Raw genomic sequence first — 14,887 nt, 5'->3', positions numbered from 1 at the left:
CTTTCAGCAGTCTTTTATTCCATTGCTTCTATTAAAAATAAGTCATTTTCTGCTAAAAGAAAACGAAACTGCACCGATTTGGGATACAAGATGACATAGCCTTTTCCTGCCTCCCATATTCTTACTCTGCAGCCCCAGTGAGGTCTTTATGCAGATGGACACTTAAACCTATGAAGTCAAATTCCTGCTTTCAGCTGCCTAAAATTAGGCACATTTCCAGTGTTTGGGTGATGCAGCTCATGAGCTGTGTTTCATGTGGATGATGCTTTTCTTATTCTACTTGTGTATGGAAAGCTGTCATCTGAAACGCAGGAATTTCCCAATTCTAAATGATGTTCTTAATGCCAGGGACCTGCAAGGAAAATGTGTATATTTTGTGAAGTGCTGTTGTTATTGGTGGTGCCTGAACCAGTGTCAGAGCACCCGGCTTCCCGGTCATGGCTGCTTCATGTGGGGAGGCTTGAACGGCGTTTTCAGGCTGTTTGCTGCGGCTGCCCCAGCAGTGCAGAACAAAACGGGAATAACAGAGGAAGGAGAAGTGCCATCATTTTAGGAGAACTGGAGCGTGGTGCACAAACCTTTTCCTGGCCCTAAAGATCTTCAGCTGTTGTAGGCACATGGAGGGATGCGGGCAGCATCTCGCACCTCAACTACGCTCTCCAGTACCAGTCCCTGATCTCTCCTTTGCCTGGGCTGATGAGCCCTTTGTGGCTCCTTGCTTCGGTCTGTCCCTTGTGCGTCCATGCAGTTCGTGGGCCCACAGATGGTTTATTTCTCCATGTCTCCAAGAGCTGCAGGGACCTCTGCATCCTTCACTCCACCTGTGTGCTCTGTAGCTGCTTATTTGCTGTCATGTTTGCGGCCCAGACTAGGGGAGAGCCCAGTGCGGGTTTGTGCCGGCAGTGGATGAGGCTGAGCTGTGGCATCGCCTCCAGTGCTGCAGTGTGGGCTGTGCTGTGCCTGCTGGAGAGTACTGGGGACTTGCTGGCAGGTCCCAGATGGCAGCAGGTCTCACAGGAGATGGGCTATAGCCAGGGTAGGTCTGAAGTGACCATTCAAGAATGTTCTCTGCTCATTGCTGCTCCCAACACCTCATCTGTTTTTCTCTTTATAGATGATTCCTCCGGACCAAGAGCTGCTGGTCTGGTATGGGAACTCCCATAACACTTTCCTGGGCATCCCGGGTGTGCCAGGGCTGGAAGAGGAGCAGAAGAAGAACAAGCATGGTAGGTAACATTGGAAACAGGCTTGGGGCAGCATCTCTGTCTGTTCTGCATCCACTCTGTCCACAGTTCTAAGGCCACAGGGTGGGCATGGGGCAGGTGTATCCCAGAGGATATGTCAGATTCTGAAGGGAACTGGGGACAACATAAGGACTATGAGACAGATCCATACAGCTTGAGCAGATCTCCAGTAATTCAGGGGGTTGCCCATGGCTACTGTTAGTGCTGTGGTCGACAGCCTGACACAGCTGCGTGGGGAAAACAGTGCTTTTTGTGCCCCTCTATAGGGGACACGTGTTGGCTTCAGTGTTTCCCCCTCACCTGAACTTGCATGAACCCATTTCCAGCTCCGGTCCCATCCTAAAGGCTCAGGTACCAGCTTGCGACCCCAGAAGGAGCCAGTGAGGGGGCTCAGGGTGGTTATTAGGACTGTCCCACTGGGGTCCAGGCTGTGCACTGGAGCAGCTCCTGACGGTCCCTATTGTCCCCAGAGGACTTCCACGCGGTGGAGACGGGGGCCAGCACAACGGGACGCATGCGCTGCGTCATCTGCCACCGCGGCTTCAACTCCCGCAGCAACCTGCGCTCCCACATGCGCATCCACACGCTGGACAAGCCCTTCGTGTGCCGCTTCTGCAACCGCCGCTTCAGCCAGTCCTCCACGCTCCGCAACCACGTCCGCCTGCACACCGGCGAGCGGCCCTACAAGTGCCAGGTTTGCCAAAGTGCCTATTCCCAGCTCGCGGGGCTGCGGGCGCACCAGAAGAGCGCTCGCCATCGGCCCCCCAACACCTCCCTGCAGGCTCACTCGCCGGCACTGCCCGTGCCCCATCCTGCTTCTCTGGCCCATCACATCCCCACCATGGTGCTGTGAAGCCATCGGTGTGGGTTTTGGGACGGCAAAGACCGGTGTTGGGGTATGCAATGGACTAGGGGTGGTTGACCCATGGCAGAGCTGGGGGGCAGAGGCAGGGCTGCTTTGTGTGTTGGTGGGGTATGGAGCATTGCTGTTTGTGTGTGGGGTTTGGCAGAGGGGTTGGTGAGGGACCCCCCGAGCTCTGAACTGCACCATGCAGGATGCTCACTGGGGTGATGCAGTGTATGGTGGGTGCTGCTGGTTCCTGGGGTGAGCAGGGGGACAAGGGACACAGCCGGATGGTCTGTGTGGGTTTGCTGATGCACTGGGGCTGCCTAAAAGCTGTGTGGGTGAGTCCTGCCTGGGTGTTATATGTAATCTGATAGAAGGAAAAGCTGCTTGTATCCCTTCTCCTCTGCTCCAGCAAGCGTCCAGCTGATGCATATCCCACAGAAAGACTGTCACAGCCCCATTCGTGCCTGTTCGGCTCTTTCCAAGGGACCCATTCCCCTCCTCATTGAGCAAAGGGTTACGTTTCCCCCACCCTCGCCTGCCCTCCTCCATCCCAAGCCGTGCACTGGGGTTTGCCAGACCCCTCAGAGCGATGCCATAGGGACGGGGGAGCAGCCCCCATCCCACAGGGATGCTCCCCGTTGGAAGTGCCCATCTACGGGCAGGGATCTGCTCCCCGGAACGCTTCGGCTGCCCTGTGGGGACAGAGGGAAGCGGTCCCTTGGCCGGCTCTGTCCCTAAGGACATCTCCAAGCGCCCTCTGGAGTCCTGGCGCAGGGAGCGAGCAGGGCTGTGTACCATAGAGCTCCACAGAAGCTGTTCCGATAGTAATTGTAAGTCTAAGGTGTATAAAGGTCTCGCTAAACGGTGTTTGACTTCCCGAGAAGAACAAGTGTCACTTTAACTGTGTAAATATTATGTAAACATTATTTACAGAACTTTGATATTATATATTATTTGATTGTATATGTACACAGTGTAAATACGTTTGTACCTCTCTTGTATTCTAAATAAAAACTACTTGGAACATTTATGGTTTAGAAGAGGGGACAGCGTGGAGAGCTTTATTTTGTTAATGGGGGGATGTAGTGGTTTGAATGAGTGGAGATTTCAGCTATATAAGAGGTGAATTAGGAGATGTAGCATCATCTATTGGAGCAAATGGTGCAGGTGGGAAGAGGAAAGACCTTTTTCAGGTATGAAAGAGAAGAGATGGGTGCTGGCTGCAAGCAGGTACCAGTACCTGGTCTGGTACCTCCCTGTGCCCACATGTGCACTCTATCTGAAACAGCAGCTGCTGAGATCCATCAATATCTTCCATGAATTAAGGGTCATATTCCAGCTGTGATGGGCTACAGGCACAAGTCCTGCTTGGAAGGATAGTTTTGATTCTAAGGAAAAGAAGGGTTTGCCAGAGATCATTGCTGCTTTCTTTTTCCTTGGCATTTACTCAGCACCTCTGAAAATCTAGCTGTGTTTGAATTAAATGACCAAAACTTCCACACACACCTATTATTTACCGTTAGAAGAGCTTTGCCAAGGGAACTGTCAACTCATCCTTTAAGCCGAGTCTAACCACCGCCTGGGTGTACGCCTCCCTGCAGCCCCTACATGTGGGCTTGCAGCATTAAACACTGGGTTGCCCAATGCCCCTTGTCCTGCTTGGTGCAGCAGGACGGGCTCCCGGGTTCGGGTTAGCCGGAGGCGGCCCCCAAAGCGGAGCGCTTGGCTCCCCATGCAGCCGGCCCCGCTCAGCCCCACAGCCTGCCCTCACTAAACATGGCCGCTCCCGCCTGTGCTTCTCTGACAGGAACCAATATGGCTGCCCGGACACCTCAGCACTGCCCTCACTCAAGATGGCGACGCCTGCGCCTTCAGGGACCTTCCCGCCAGTAGCCAACATGGCGTGACGGGAAGGTGCCTGCGGACGAGGTCACGGTGCTGCACCGCCCTCAGTCAAGATGGCCGCGGTTACCATGCGGTTGCCAGTGCCCCGCAAGCCGGCGGTGGTGAGAGCGCCTCAGGGCCCCGAGAAGCACCTGGTGGCTCCTGGGGACACGATCACCACAGATACAGGCTACATGAGGTGAGGCAATGGCGAGGAGAGGGGCCGAGGGCTGGCTGTCCTCGGGCTCTCCTCAGGCAGCGCTTGTCTCCACAGGGGCCACGGCACCTACGTGGAGGGTGACAAGCTCATCGCCTCAGTGGCCGGCGTGGTGGAGAGGGTGAACAAACTGATCTGTGTCCGGGCGCTGAACACCCGGTGAGTGTGCCTGCAGTGCGGGGTAAGGGCCGGCTGCCGGCCGGGCCTGGTGCCGGGCAGGACGGGGTGTGTGACGGGCTGCTCTCCCTGTCCCGCTCCCAGGTACAACGGTGAGGTCGGCGATGTCGTGGTCGGGAGGATTACGGAGGTAAAGCTCAGGGATGTGCCGTGGAGGAGAAGGGGGTCCCGCTGCCTCGGTCTGCCCCGCAGCGCTTGTGACACGGCTGGAAGCACGCTGTGCATGGGGTTTAACCAGGCGAGGCTGGAGGCAGGCTCCCCATGCAGCCTGTGCTGGCAGCAGGACATCCGCTCTGAGTGTGTGTAAGCAGGTTCTCCTTCCTTCCTTCCCCAGGTTCAGCAGAAGCGATGGAAAGTGGAGACGTATTCCAGGCTGGATTCAGTCCTGCTGCTGTCATCCATAAACTTACCTGGTGGGGAACTGGTGAGTGTAGCCAGCAGTGCTGGAGCCCTGCGGTCCTCTGCTTGCGTGGAAGCTGTGGTGCCTTTGACAGTGTTGGGTTTGGGGAGTGGGACTGCAGTGCTCCGGTACCTTTAACTCGGTGTTATTTGGACATAAACACTTTGGATGTGCTAGTCTGGCTTTCCTTTGGCAACCACACTGCATTTTGCTTAGCACCCGATGGTCCCCCTGCAGTGTATTAACTGATGTTTTCTTTCTGAGCTACATGTAACTTGTCTAGCGTGGTGCAAGAAAATTGTGAGGGGAGAGGTGGGGTGGCCATGAGGGGTATGAGCAGCAGTTATGTAGTGTGGGCCACTATGAGGGGTGGCTGGGACTGGAGATCATGAGGGGAGATCAGTTTGTCCTTAGTGATATGGTTTAGTGGTGGGCTTGCCAGTCCTGGGTTGATGGTTGGGCTCAATGATCATACAGGGTCTTCTCCAGCCTGGTTGGTTCTGTGATTCTATGATTTCAGAGGAGGAGATCAATAGAAGATGAGCTTGCAATGAGGGACTGTCTGCAGGAAGGGGACCTCATCAGTGTATCCTTCCACTGCTTGCACTTAGAAGAACCAAGGGCACGGGGAGAACAGCCTAGCTGGTAGTGAGAACTCTCTGCTACAGGCAGCCAGTGGCTGTTGGCACTGGGCAGCATTAAAGACCTTGTTTCCTTAAGTGGTACTGACAGGCAGAGGTGCAGTCTATATTTACTGATGGGGCATTATCGCTGCACACCCGGAGTCTGAAATATGGCAAGGTAAGTTGTTTGAAAGCACTTAATCTTGGCCTGATTCTCCTCCATGTGACATCCTTTTGGAGGGCTTTGTAAGAAAATGGCTCTGGAGTAGAGCAAGTGTTGTTATAACCCATTCCTGCAGGTTAAGGAAGAATATTAGTTCCTATGTGGTTACACCGAGTGGAGTTTACCCAGAGCAGAGGAAGTGCCCTTGAGGTGCCCTTGGAGCTGTTGCTCTCCCAGACCACAGTTACAGCCTGCAAACCCCCACTAGCCACCTGGGAGTTAAACCCTGGGGAGAAATCTTCTGACTCAGACTTCATCACTGCTCTTCTGCAGGCCATTGCCCCTGTGACGTCTTTCTTTTTCTCCAGAGCTCTATTTTAGGCTTTATGCAGTCGGCATTTATCCCTGGTTTTGTGCACTGAAATAAGCCAAGGGGCCATTGGAGTGCAGGCTGCAGTTTGGGATTACCAGACCAAGGATATTAGCACTTAAAAGATGAAAGGGAAGTGTTCTTATTGCACAAAGGGCGAAGGACAGTGATTGGATTAAGAGGGAAAGTGTTCTGCTAAATTGGGCCTCTCCTCATTTTTCTGCAGGGATGGTTGATGTGTAGTTACAATCAAGATATTAACATTTGTGCCAAGCACTTAGAGTATTCTTCATCTTCAAAGGGCTGCACAGGCATTAGCTAATCCTCGCAGCACTCCCAGAGGCAGGCAGGTTTTATATTCACTATTTCACAGGAAAAGGTGTTAAAATTGGCTGGTTCCTAGGCTGGGAACAGAGTGCGTATTGGTGACTTGATGTGATCTGTGGTGGCTCATGTCTCTCATGCTGAGTCTCGTGGTCTCCTCTTCAGCTTTCCCAGGGTGTGCTCATTCAGGTCTCGCCATCTCTTGTGAAACGCCAGAAGACTCACTTCCATGACCTGCCCTGTGGTGCATCTGTGATCCTCGGCAACAATGGGTACATCTGGATCTACCCAACTTCAGAGCAGAGGGATGAAGAGACAGGCGGCTTCGTCACCAACTTGGAGGTGAGGGTTCAGGGAAGATCTCCTGTCAGTGATGTTTTCTAAGTCTAACATAGTCAGAGGCATGTGAACAACCTGAGGCTTTCCAGATATGGTATTAGGTTCATGGCAAAGCTTTTTTTTACAGTAGGCTTGCATTATTTCTCTGTGTATTAATGTCTTTTCCTTTGTTCTTCTTCAGCCTGTTTCCATGTCTGATCGGGAGGTGATCTCACGGGTCCGAAACTGCATTGTAGCTCTGGTGACTCATAAGTTGATGCTCTTTGACACCAGTATCCTGTATTGCTATGAAGCATCCCTTCCTCATCAGGTACAGAAACTGGTGGTGTTTACTTTATTCCATGCTGTGGGGAGGGAATGAAAAGGCCTCCTCAGTTGCTGAAGTTAGGTGGTGAGGCTTCCTTTTGGCTTTCCAAAGCATCCTTGTAGTAAGTGACAGTATGAACTTCCCCACTTCTGCCATAGTCTTGTTTGACCACAACCTACTAAACTCACTGCTCATTGCTGTGGGTCAGGGATCCTTGTCACCATCGAGTGTGCAAAAGTAGTAGTTGATTTTTGGTGCCAATGTTACTTTTCTTTCCACTCCAGATCAAAGACATTCTCAAACCGGAGGTGATGGAGCAGATCGTTCTGGAAACCCAACATAGGTTGCTGGATCTGGAGGGATAGAGCTCATGCCCAGAAGCAGTCATTGGAAGACCTGACATGGCAGCTTTTGATTCCCAGTATTTTATTTTTTTTCAGTGTTCTAGTCCCCAACATTCATTCCATGCTTCAGAAACCACCAGAATTCCTCATTATAACTCCCAGGATACCTCCTGAGCCCTTTTAGTACAATAGTACTAAGCAGTACTGAAGTACAATAGCCTTCTAGTGCAGCGTCCTGAAAAACTGGTATCTGACCTTCGTGAAGATGCAGGTACAACTGGGACATATCCCATAGCACTTGTAGCTGTGTCTAGTGCCCCTGAACCTCGTGCAGAATGATGGAGAGGAAGGCATGTGTTTTCTGATGCTTCTCTTTCCCCAAAACGTTTCTGAATGGTTTTGATTTTCTGTGATAGGGATTTGCCAGTGTGGCCTTTGATTGACAGCTCTTGTTTTTCTCTTTTGTATCTCTGATACACAGTCTTAGTCTGTAGGAACAGGAGCATCCACACCTTTGCTAACCACATTTTGGGTCTGGCTGTTTGTGGCTCAAGGGTATGAAGTTGGAGGTGCCACCATGTCCCCATGAACGAGTAGCCATGGGCAAGCAGGGTCTTCTCTGCCTGCGTGTGTTCTGCTGGTCCCTTTATTACGATTACTGTAGTGAACTCCTATGAGGAGGCTCCAGTATTGTTTTATGTTAAACATTTTACATTTCAATAAATTTTTGTAACAGATCCGTCATTCGGGAGTGTGTGCATTAGCTTGTAGTTCTCCAGAATGAATTAGGTCTAACTGGAGAGCTACAGCTGGGTAGCTTGTGAAAGGAAACAGTTGCACTCAGAATGGTTGCAACATCCTGTTATCTCCCCCTCAACACCTGCTCTTCATCCCATCCAAGCAGGACTTAACCTTCCTCTTCAGCATATCCTCTGTGCAGAATTCCTGTGTAAGCAGATTGCCTGCTGTTGTTCACAGTGGCTCTCTCAACACAGCTGCCCTGCAGGATCTCATGGAGGTGAGTCTTCCAGCATCTCTGTCCTGGGGGGTCACAGGGAGCCCAGTGTGATGCTGGTGAAGATCCCAGGCCAGTGGTTAGAGGTGTGCATGCTGAGCCAGATGCAGGCAGCCCCTTGCCTTCCCTGTACAGAATGGATGTGAAGCTTTCCTTAGCGCATCCTCTCAGATCTCTGGTGCTATATTAGATCTGTCTTTGTTATACATATTGTATTTGCATTGTATTAGAGCTGCTTGAACCTCAGTGTGTAATTCTTTAAAAAGATGAAAAAGCAAAATGTCAGCCCTAATTGTCCCTGAATCTAATTCTAACGTTGCAAATTCTCATGCTCGCCCCAGGCAAAAGGAAAAATTCTTTGCTCAATCTTTTCCTGGCAACTAGAAATACCCTTCGGTGCCTGTCGCCTAATTGGGGCTGCTCTGCCTCTGGGCCACAGCAAGCACTAGGTGGCAGCTTCGGATTGTGTTTGTAGCATCCCCTTTCCCCGGCAGCTCTGCCTTACTGCCCTGCCAGATAGTGAAGGCTGGATGTCTACCACTGGTACTGCTACCTAAATGAGCGTTATGGAGCTCAGTGGCTAAGGACAAGCAAGGACATGGCTAATCCGTTTTGCTGCTGTACAGCTCGAACTTCTGTCCATGCTGCCTCCGTAAAAGGACTTCTTGGGGATATCAGTGGAATGCTCAACACAAGACTTGGGAATTGTTAATTTTGAGTTTTGTGAGGTTTCCCTATTAAGTGTTGCAACAACTGCATCCTCAGGATAACTTAGGACATCTGCAAACTAAAGCTTGATGGTGACACTTCCAGGTCTGTGCATGAGGCTGGTGGCAGCATTATCCATATCTGTGTGGACAGGAACAGTGCAAAAAGGCTGAAAGGTTTAGCAGCATCTGCATATCTTAATTAGAAAAGTACCTCTTTTTTCCCTATCCAGTTGCTGTAGTTTAGCAGCTGTTTATCTTACTACCATATGGGGAGATTGAGGGATTTCTGCTGTGAGGCTTCTCGCTATAAGCAGATTGGGGATATATAAGCAATGAGATAAAGTATTTGATGTTCACTTTTTTAAGGCATTTTTGAAGGCTGCTTGAGAGCTCTGTAGCTAATCCAGGAGATCTCTTTGCACCTTTGCTGCTTAAATTTAAACAACTGTGTGTCAGTTAAAGAGCAAAGGGCTGAAGAGACTGTACTTGACTACCACCTGGAGAGATGTGATACCTGGAAATGGTTCTGATGAGCTGGCACAGGAATGCAAAATGCTTCTTTATCCTCAAGCAACCTCTTTGCAGGCACCTAACAGGTCAGAAGCGGTTGGGGGGGGTATGAGGTGTGAAGCACTGTTGGTGATGTGGTGGAAGCATGATGAGAAAGTGTGCCTTAGGGGTTAATTTAGAGTTGGATCATGCTCATGAGTGTTTAGCATGACCTGTCAGATCTGCAAGGTGAAACAGCACCAGGTTCTCATATCACAGATCTTGATAAATGGGTGTTGGTGTCTGCAGCAGGCTGTGTGGGCTGCACAGCTGAGTTCTTAGAGGTATTCCTTTCCCTTTTTCCTCTATTTTTTTTCTCTCTCTACATGGCAGTCTTTAAAACTGTGGTCCATCTCCAGCCTTCTTATGCTTGCCCTCTCTCCACACTGTGAACCTTTTTTGGTTGTATATTCATTTACTAGTAGTAAATAACCTGCAAACCTGCTCAGGATCTGCTTCAACTCTGAGCTTTCCAATTCCTCCTGCTTGCTGCAGCATTCTGATATTTTGGCCTTAGGGATGTGTTAAATGGGGGGGGGGGGGAGTGTGTGACTCATGCAGTTCCTATTCTCCCTAATGCTTTCATTTTTAAGCCTAAGGTAGTCAGGTTTGGTTATGGATCTTTCCTGATGTGGGCAGAGAACTGAAGGTACCAGTATTTCGCTCCTTGTCCACAAGGGGGTAATTGCTGTTCTTAGCAAATTCAGCCAGTGTCGTGCCAAGCCCAACCCTCAGTTCTGTAACAAGCCTTCCATGAGGGCATCGCTGGCAGTTCCTGCAGCCCCATCAAGCACCACTTTGCAAGCCAGCAGGTAACAAGAGATGACAGTGACAGAACTGCATGGGGAGGGAGAAACTTCCTGAGCAGTTTCAAAGGTGTCTGAGAAAGGTACCAGGTCAGCTGCCATTTACTGTACATTTGGCTGCATCACCATGGCTTTTCTTTCTCTTGACAGCTGTCAAGGGCCAACAGTGCTCATCCATCTTTAAAGCAACTGGATGTGCTGCTGGGGCTTCTGGTTTCCGTACAGAGAGGCTTCATGTTCAGTCATGACCCACAATATGGCAACACCCAGCAGATACTAGTGGGTTGTCAGATGGGATCTGGGGGAGGCTTTGGCAAACAGTGGCAGTGCATGTATTTCAGGTAGGTGGGGGAGCTGGGGCCCCTTTTTCTGTAGGCAGGTCCACATGAAATGGTGGGCAGGCTATATAAAAAAAGACTTTGAAATGGGAAGTGCTCAAGATGTAAAGGAGGACTCCAGCAAAAGCAGTGCCCTCTTTAATCCTTGAAACAGTCTGTGGGATTTTGCTAGGCATCTTCTAAGCAGGAAGGGTGAAAAGGAAGAAACCATGGCTTCTCTGGTTTGAGAACAAAACCATAGTTGGAAGTGGGGTAGAAAAAACCTAATAAGTCTTTAGTTTTTATATGAGAATCTAAATGCCAGGCATTAAAGCAGCTTAGAGCAATCTGATTTCTTTGGTCACCAGTGTGTGACGATGTGAAGCCTGTTTGTAAACAGGCTGTGGTACCTGCCTGTGCTGCTTACTCGGGGTTAATACAGGGCACAGACGTGTTTGAAAGTGGAGCTAATAAATAGTTCCCTGGCTGGTGAGTGCTGCCTGCAGAAACGAGAACACAAAATCACTCATCTAAAGCAATAATTTTCCTGTTTCTTGGTGCCAGTGTTTGATTCATTTACTAATATGAAGAATGGGAACTCCTCCCTCTACTCCCAGTAATAACCATTGGGACTTTAAATTTGTGCTAATGGGTTATTAATCCAATTACTGCTGCTTATTATGTTACTTCTGTATCATCTGCATGCGGTTTTGCTGTTCAGTTGAAGTGAATGGTATAAACACAAAGCTCTGAGCAGACTTTAGAAGATACCGAAACCCCACTGAGATTATCAATCTTGCAATGGTTGTCTTGGGTTCCTGAGGACTGTTAATTAATCTGCTAAGGTTTATTATTTGATTGAAGCTCAAAGATACAGTTCTGGAGGAAGTGGAGGAAACCTCCCTGGAGCTGCTGGGTCTAACAACTCACACTTAACACAAGTGTGAGTGCTTCAAAAAGCACTGAAATTTCTCATGAAATCCGTGGTATGTACACAGGCCACAGGTAGGGCTCGACTGACAGAAACAGTCTGTAGGCTTTTTCATTTATTCTGCATTCACACAAGCTTCTGTCTTTGTCTTTAACAGTTTCTAAATCCATCAGGCAGCTTCAGCTTTAACATGAGACACTCACGTTCACAGAACTGGCAAGCACCTGGTCTATTAGGTACATTCATCTGTACAGATCTCAGTGAGGCAGCAAGGAGCCTCTATGCAGCCTGTGTTGTCCAGAACACAAGTCCTGCTGAGTCGCAATTACTTGTAGTGTATTTTGGTCAAGGTCTCCAGAACATGCAGACCTTCAGTTCACTCTGCTCTGGGATTGTTTTTAGGAACAGATTTCTCTGAGGCTGCTTGGCCTGTGTTGACAGCCAGCTTAGTTCCCCCAGTTCCCTTCAGTCCACGGGTCCTGGTATTAGATCACCGCATTGAGAGCTGATCTCCATTCATGATTTAAATCTTCTGATTAACTCAGAAATTCCGATTAAACTCAGAAATTCTTCTGAGTTTAAGAGCTGTGACCTTGGATTTATCTCAGCACAACACACTAGAATTTCTCTCTCCCGCGTGTGTGTAACACAAAGAGCCTCAGTGCCATTTGAGTCACTGACAAAGAAATGCAGTAGGAATGGTTTGGGATCAGTCTCAAGGCTTAAAATCAATGACGGAGGAGCAGGCTGGCATATCAGAGGTGGAGAATCCCATAGGGCCACATGAAGCTCTGCATTTCAGATGCTACTGTTGGAAGATGAAGAATACACGTCTGCTGGGGACCTTGAATATGGCGCAGGAGACACGGAGTGTGTTTGGATTTGCCACAAGGGAGGAGTCAGTATAAACAAGCCGCTCTGTGGCCAGATGGTTACCCCGAGCAGGCGGCTAGGACATGGAATTGCATCTGTGTGTTCTCCTGTTGTGGAGTGGGAGCAGCCGCAGACCTTTGACCAAATCACCCTGACCTCAAGCTGCTGCCTCAATCCTCTTCTATTCCCAAGGTGAACCGGAGAACATACGAGAAGCTGAGTTATCTCCGGCGTCACAGCCTGTGCTCTTTAGCTGAGGGACTGCTTGTATTGCACACAAGGGCAGCACAGCACAGGCTGAAGAATTCAGGGTTCTTACTTCACTTCTGTACTAAACAGCACCTAAAAGTAGACTAACAAAACATTTACTGCCATATTCACTGGTGTCTATGGCTGGATTTGGTATCAACGTGCTCTGAAAGCATCAATAAGGAAGTGAAGTCCTTTGTGCAAGCAGGGTGACAGATCCCTGGCTGTGGAGAAGCTGACGGTTGTGTCCATCTCTTCTTCCGTGTCCATCTCTTCTTCCCTGTCCACCTCAGCAAGCAAGGCAGGGGCAGAGCTGCCCAGGAGCCTCCCCAGCCTGTGCACAGGAGGGTTTCTGTAATTGTTAAGGGCCACCGAGCTTGTTTTCATATCCATAAGAAAACAAGTTGGGTCACCCATATGAAGGAGTGAGGGCTTTGACACTGCATCCCTGGGTCCTGGGCTAGCACTTGCTAGCGATGTTACACGAGCATCCCTTCTTCCACTTGTCATTCCCACCATCTTCCCCTTCACCCCACTTCCCGCATGGCTCCCCTTTGGTTTTTCTCATCTTCCCTTTCACGCCTTTTCCATCCACTCCATTTTCTCCTCAGAACCCTTCATGACAGCCCCACTTCCCTCACGGCTTCATGTCCGCCAGCCCCCTCTTGCCTCTTCCCCTCTCTCCTTACGTCCCCGCTCACCTCATCCTCCCCTTCACCCCCATTCCCCTCACGTCCCCCCCTCCCCCGCCCGGTCCCTCACCGGAGCCCCCCTCGCTGCCCCACACCGGCCCCTTCCCCACCGGGCCCGTCATGGCGGCGGGGCCGGGAGCGGGCAGCGGCCGGGCCGGGCGGGAGGCGGGGGCGGTGGAGGAGGAGGGGCCGGAAGGGGATGTGACCGCCCGCCGGCCGGGGACGGGGCTGCGCCGCGCCGGGGGTTCCGGGCTGTCCCTCGCCGCCTGCAGCCGCCCCCCGCCAGTGTCGCTGCCCTCCCCGGAGGCAGCCCCCGGGGAACCCCCGGTCCTCGGCCCCTCTCCTCCTGCCAGGCTCCCCTCAGCCGCCCGGCCCCGCCGCCCCCAGCCCGGCCCCCTCAGCACGTCCCGCTGTGGTCGGGCCGGGTTCGGCTCCGCTGCCCGCCCGGGCCTCGCCCTCCGCCGGCGGCCCCCGCGGGGATGCAGCCGGCCCGGTCACCCCCGCTTGACCTCTTCTGGTTGCTGTGCAGGACCCGGCCTCCTGGAGCGCGTCTCCGGCCTCGCTCCGCGGCTCCGGGCTCGGTGTGAGGCGGGCAGGAGGCCACCTGCGCCGGGCCCCAGCGCTGCTTCGACGCCGCCATGGCCCCCCGGGCCCGCTTGGCCTCCGGCGGGGTGCGGGAGAGGAGGTAGCGGCGGTGAGGGCGGCCGAGGCTTGCGATGGAAGGAGGCGAGGAGTGCTGAGGAGCCCCTCGCCCTGAGGAGCCAGGCCCGAAGCGTCGCCTTGCTGGTGGACATGGTCTCGGTGTACTTGATCCTGCTAGACTGCTACGATACTTGAAGCCAAATACGTGGCTCTTTGGCCTTTGCTAACTCAATGCTATGCAAAAGAAAAGGAGGAAAAAAAGAAAGAAACCTTGACACTGATTGCAGTGGGGATGGCTGTTTCCTGCCCTGGGTGAGCCTGCGTGTGGTTTCTTGCTTGTGAGATGAACTATTAATTCTCCTTTACCTGGTGGAGGACACACTACATACGGCGACCTGAACCTTTGGTAACGCTTGTTCATTATTAAGCAATTGGAACTTTTACTTGTTTTCTTTGCATAAAGCCACCTAAGGAGCCTTGTTGCTGTCTTTGGAAGTGTTGGAGGAACCTGCTCTTGTCTTAATTCTTCACCTCAAGTGACTTTATCATCCAGTGTGTGCACCCAGCACACCCACCTGAAATACGTCCCTCTTCAAAGCTTCTTCCCAACCTGTAAGATCAGGGATCACGGACTTCTTCAAACACTTCTCGTCCTGGGAAAGGCTGCCCATAGTTACTTTATGGGGCAGCAGCCTGGAAAAGTTCTTGGGGACCAAAGGAGGCCGAGTCTGCCTGCCCTGCACTTTATCAAGGGAGCAGGGAAGAAGGAGTCATCGAGGCATGGGGGTCCACACTGTAACGTCTTCGTCGAACATGGTAAGAGGTTTCTGTGGGTATTTCTTTTGGTTTAACCTTGATTTG

At 51.3% G+C, this 14,887-nt stretch overlaps 2 protein-coding genes across 2 annotated transcripts; both read left to right on the top strand.

Moving 5' to 3' along the window:
• Positions 1-742: 742 nt before the first annotated feature.
• PRDM12 (PR/SET domain 12) lies at positions 743-2,097 on the top strand. Its single transcript, XM_034067734.1, has 3 exons — positions 743-766; positions 1,115-1,226; positions 1,715-2,097. Exons 1-3 carry the CDS (start codon positions 743-745, stop codon positions 2,095-2,097), a joined length of 519 nt encoding a protein of 172 aa, XP_033923625.1.
• Positions 2,098-4,033: 1,936 nt separating this feature from the next.
• On the top strand, positions 4,034-7,977 carry EXOSC2 (exosome component 2). Its single transcript, XM_005146244.3, has 9 exons — positions 4,034-4,177; positions 4,253-4,354; positions 4,457-4,502; positions 4,707-4,796; positions 5,293-5,358; positions 5,505-5,573; positions 6,418-6,594; positions 6,773-6,901; positions 7,183-7,977. Exons 1-9 carry the CDS (start codon positions 4,053-4,055, stop codon positions 7,261-7,263), a joined length of 885 nt encoding a protein of 294 aa, XP_005146301.2. The 5' UTR covers positions 4,034-4,052; the 3' UTR covers positions 7,264-7,977.
• The last annotated feature ends 6,910 nt before the right edge of the window (positions 7,978-14,887 follow it).

The sequence above is a fragment of the Melopsittacus undulatus genome, chromosome 11 (genome assembly GCF_012275295.1).
Source record: "Melopsittacus undulatus isolate bMelUnd1 chromosome 11, bMelUnd1.mat.Z, whole genome shotgun sequence".
NCBI classification, from domain to species: domain Eukaryota; kingdom Metazoa; phylum Chordata; class Aves; order Psittaciformes; family Psittaculidae; genus Melopsittacus; species Melopsittacus undulatus.
Note: the sequence above shows the minus strand (reverse complement) of the source record. Positions and strands in the feature narration are given on the sequence as shown.

What these genes read in the sequence shown, in the direction of transcription:
- PRDM12 (XM_034067734.1), top strand. Translation starts at nt 743, where the DNA reads ATGCAGTTCGTGGGCCCACAGATG. An exon ending in AGTTCGTGGGCCCACAGATG is followed by an intron (nt 767 to 1,114) that starts GTTTATTTCTCC and finishes TTCTCTTTATAG; the next exon opens with ATGATTCCTCCGGACCAAGA. An exon ending in GCAGAAGAAGAACAAGCATG is followed by an intron (nt 1,227 to 1,714) that starts GTAGGTAACATT and finishes TATTGTCCCCAG; the next exon opens with AGGACTTCCACGCGGTGGAG.
- EXOSC2 (XM_005146244.3), top strand. Translation starts at nt 4,053, where the DNA reads ATGGCCGCGGTTACCATGCGGTTGCCAGTGCCCCGCAAGCCGGCGGTG. An exon ending in ACAGATACAGGCTACATGAG is followed by an intron (nt 4,178 to 4,252) that starts GTGAGGCAATGG and finishes TTGTCTCCACAG; the next exon opens with GGGCCACGGCACCTACGTGG. An exon ending in GCTTCGTCACCAACTTGGAG is followed by an intron (nt 6,595 to 6,772) that starts GTGAGGGTTCAG and finishes GTTCTTCTTCAG; the next exon opens with CCTGTTTCCATGTCTGATCG.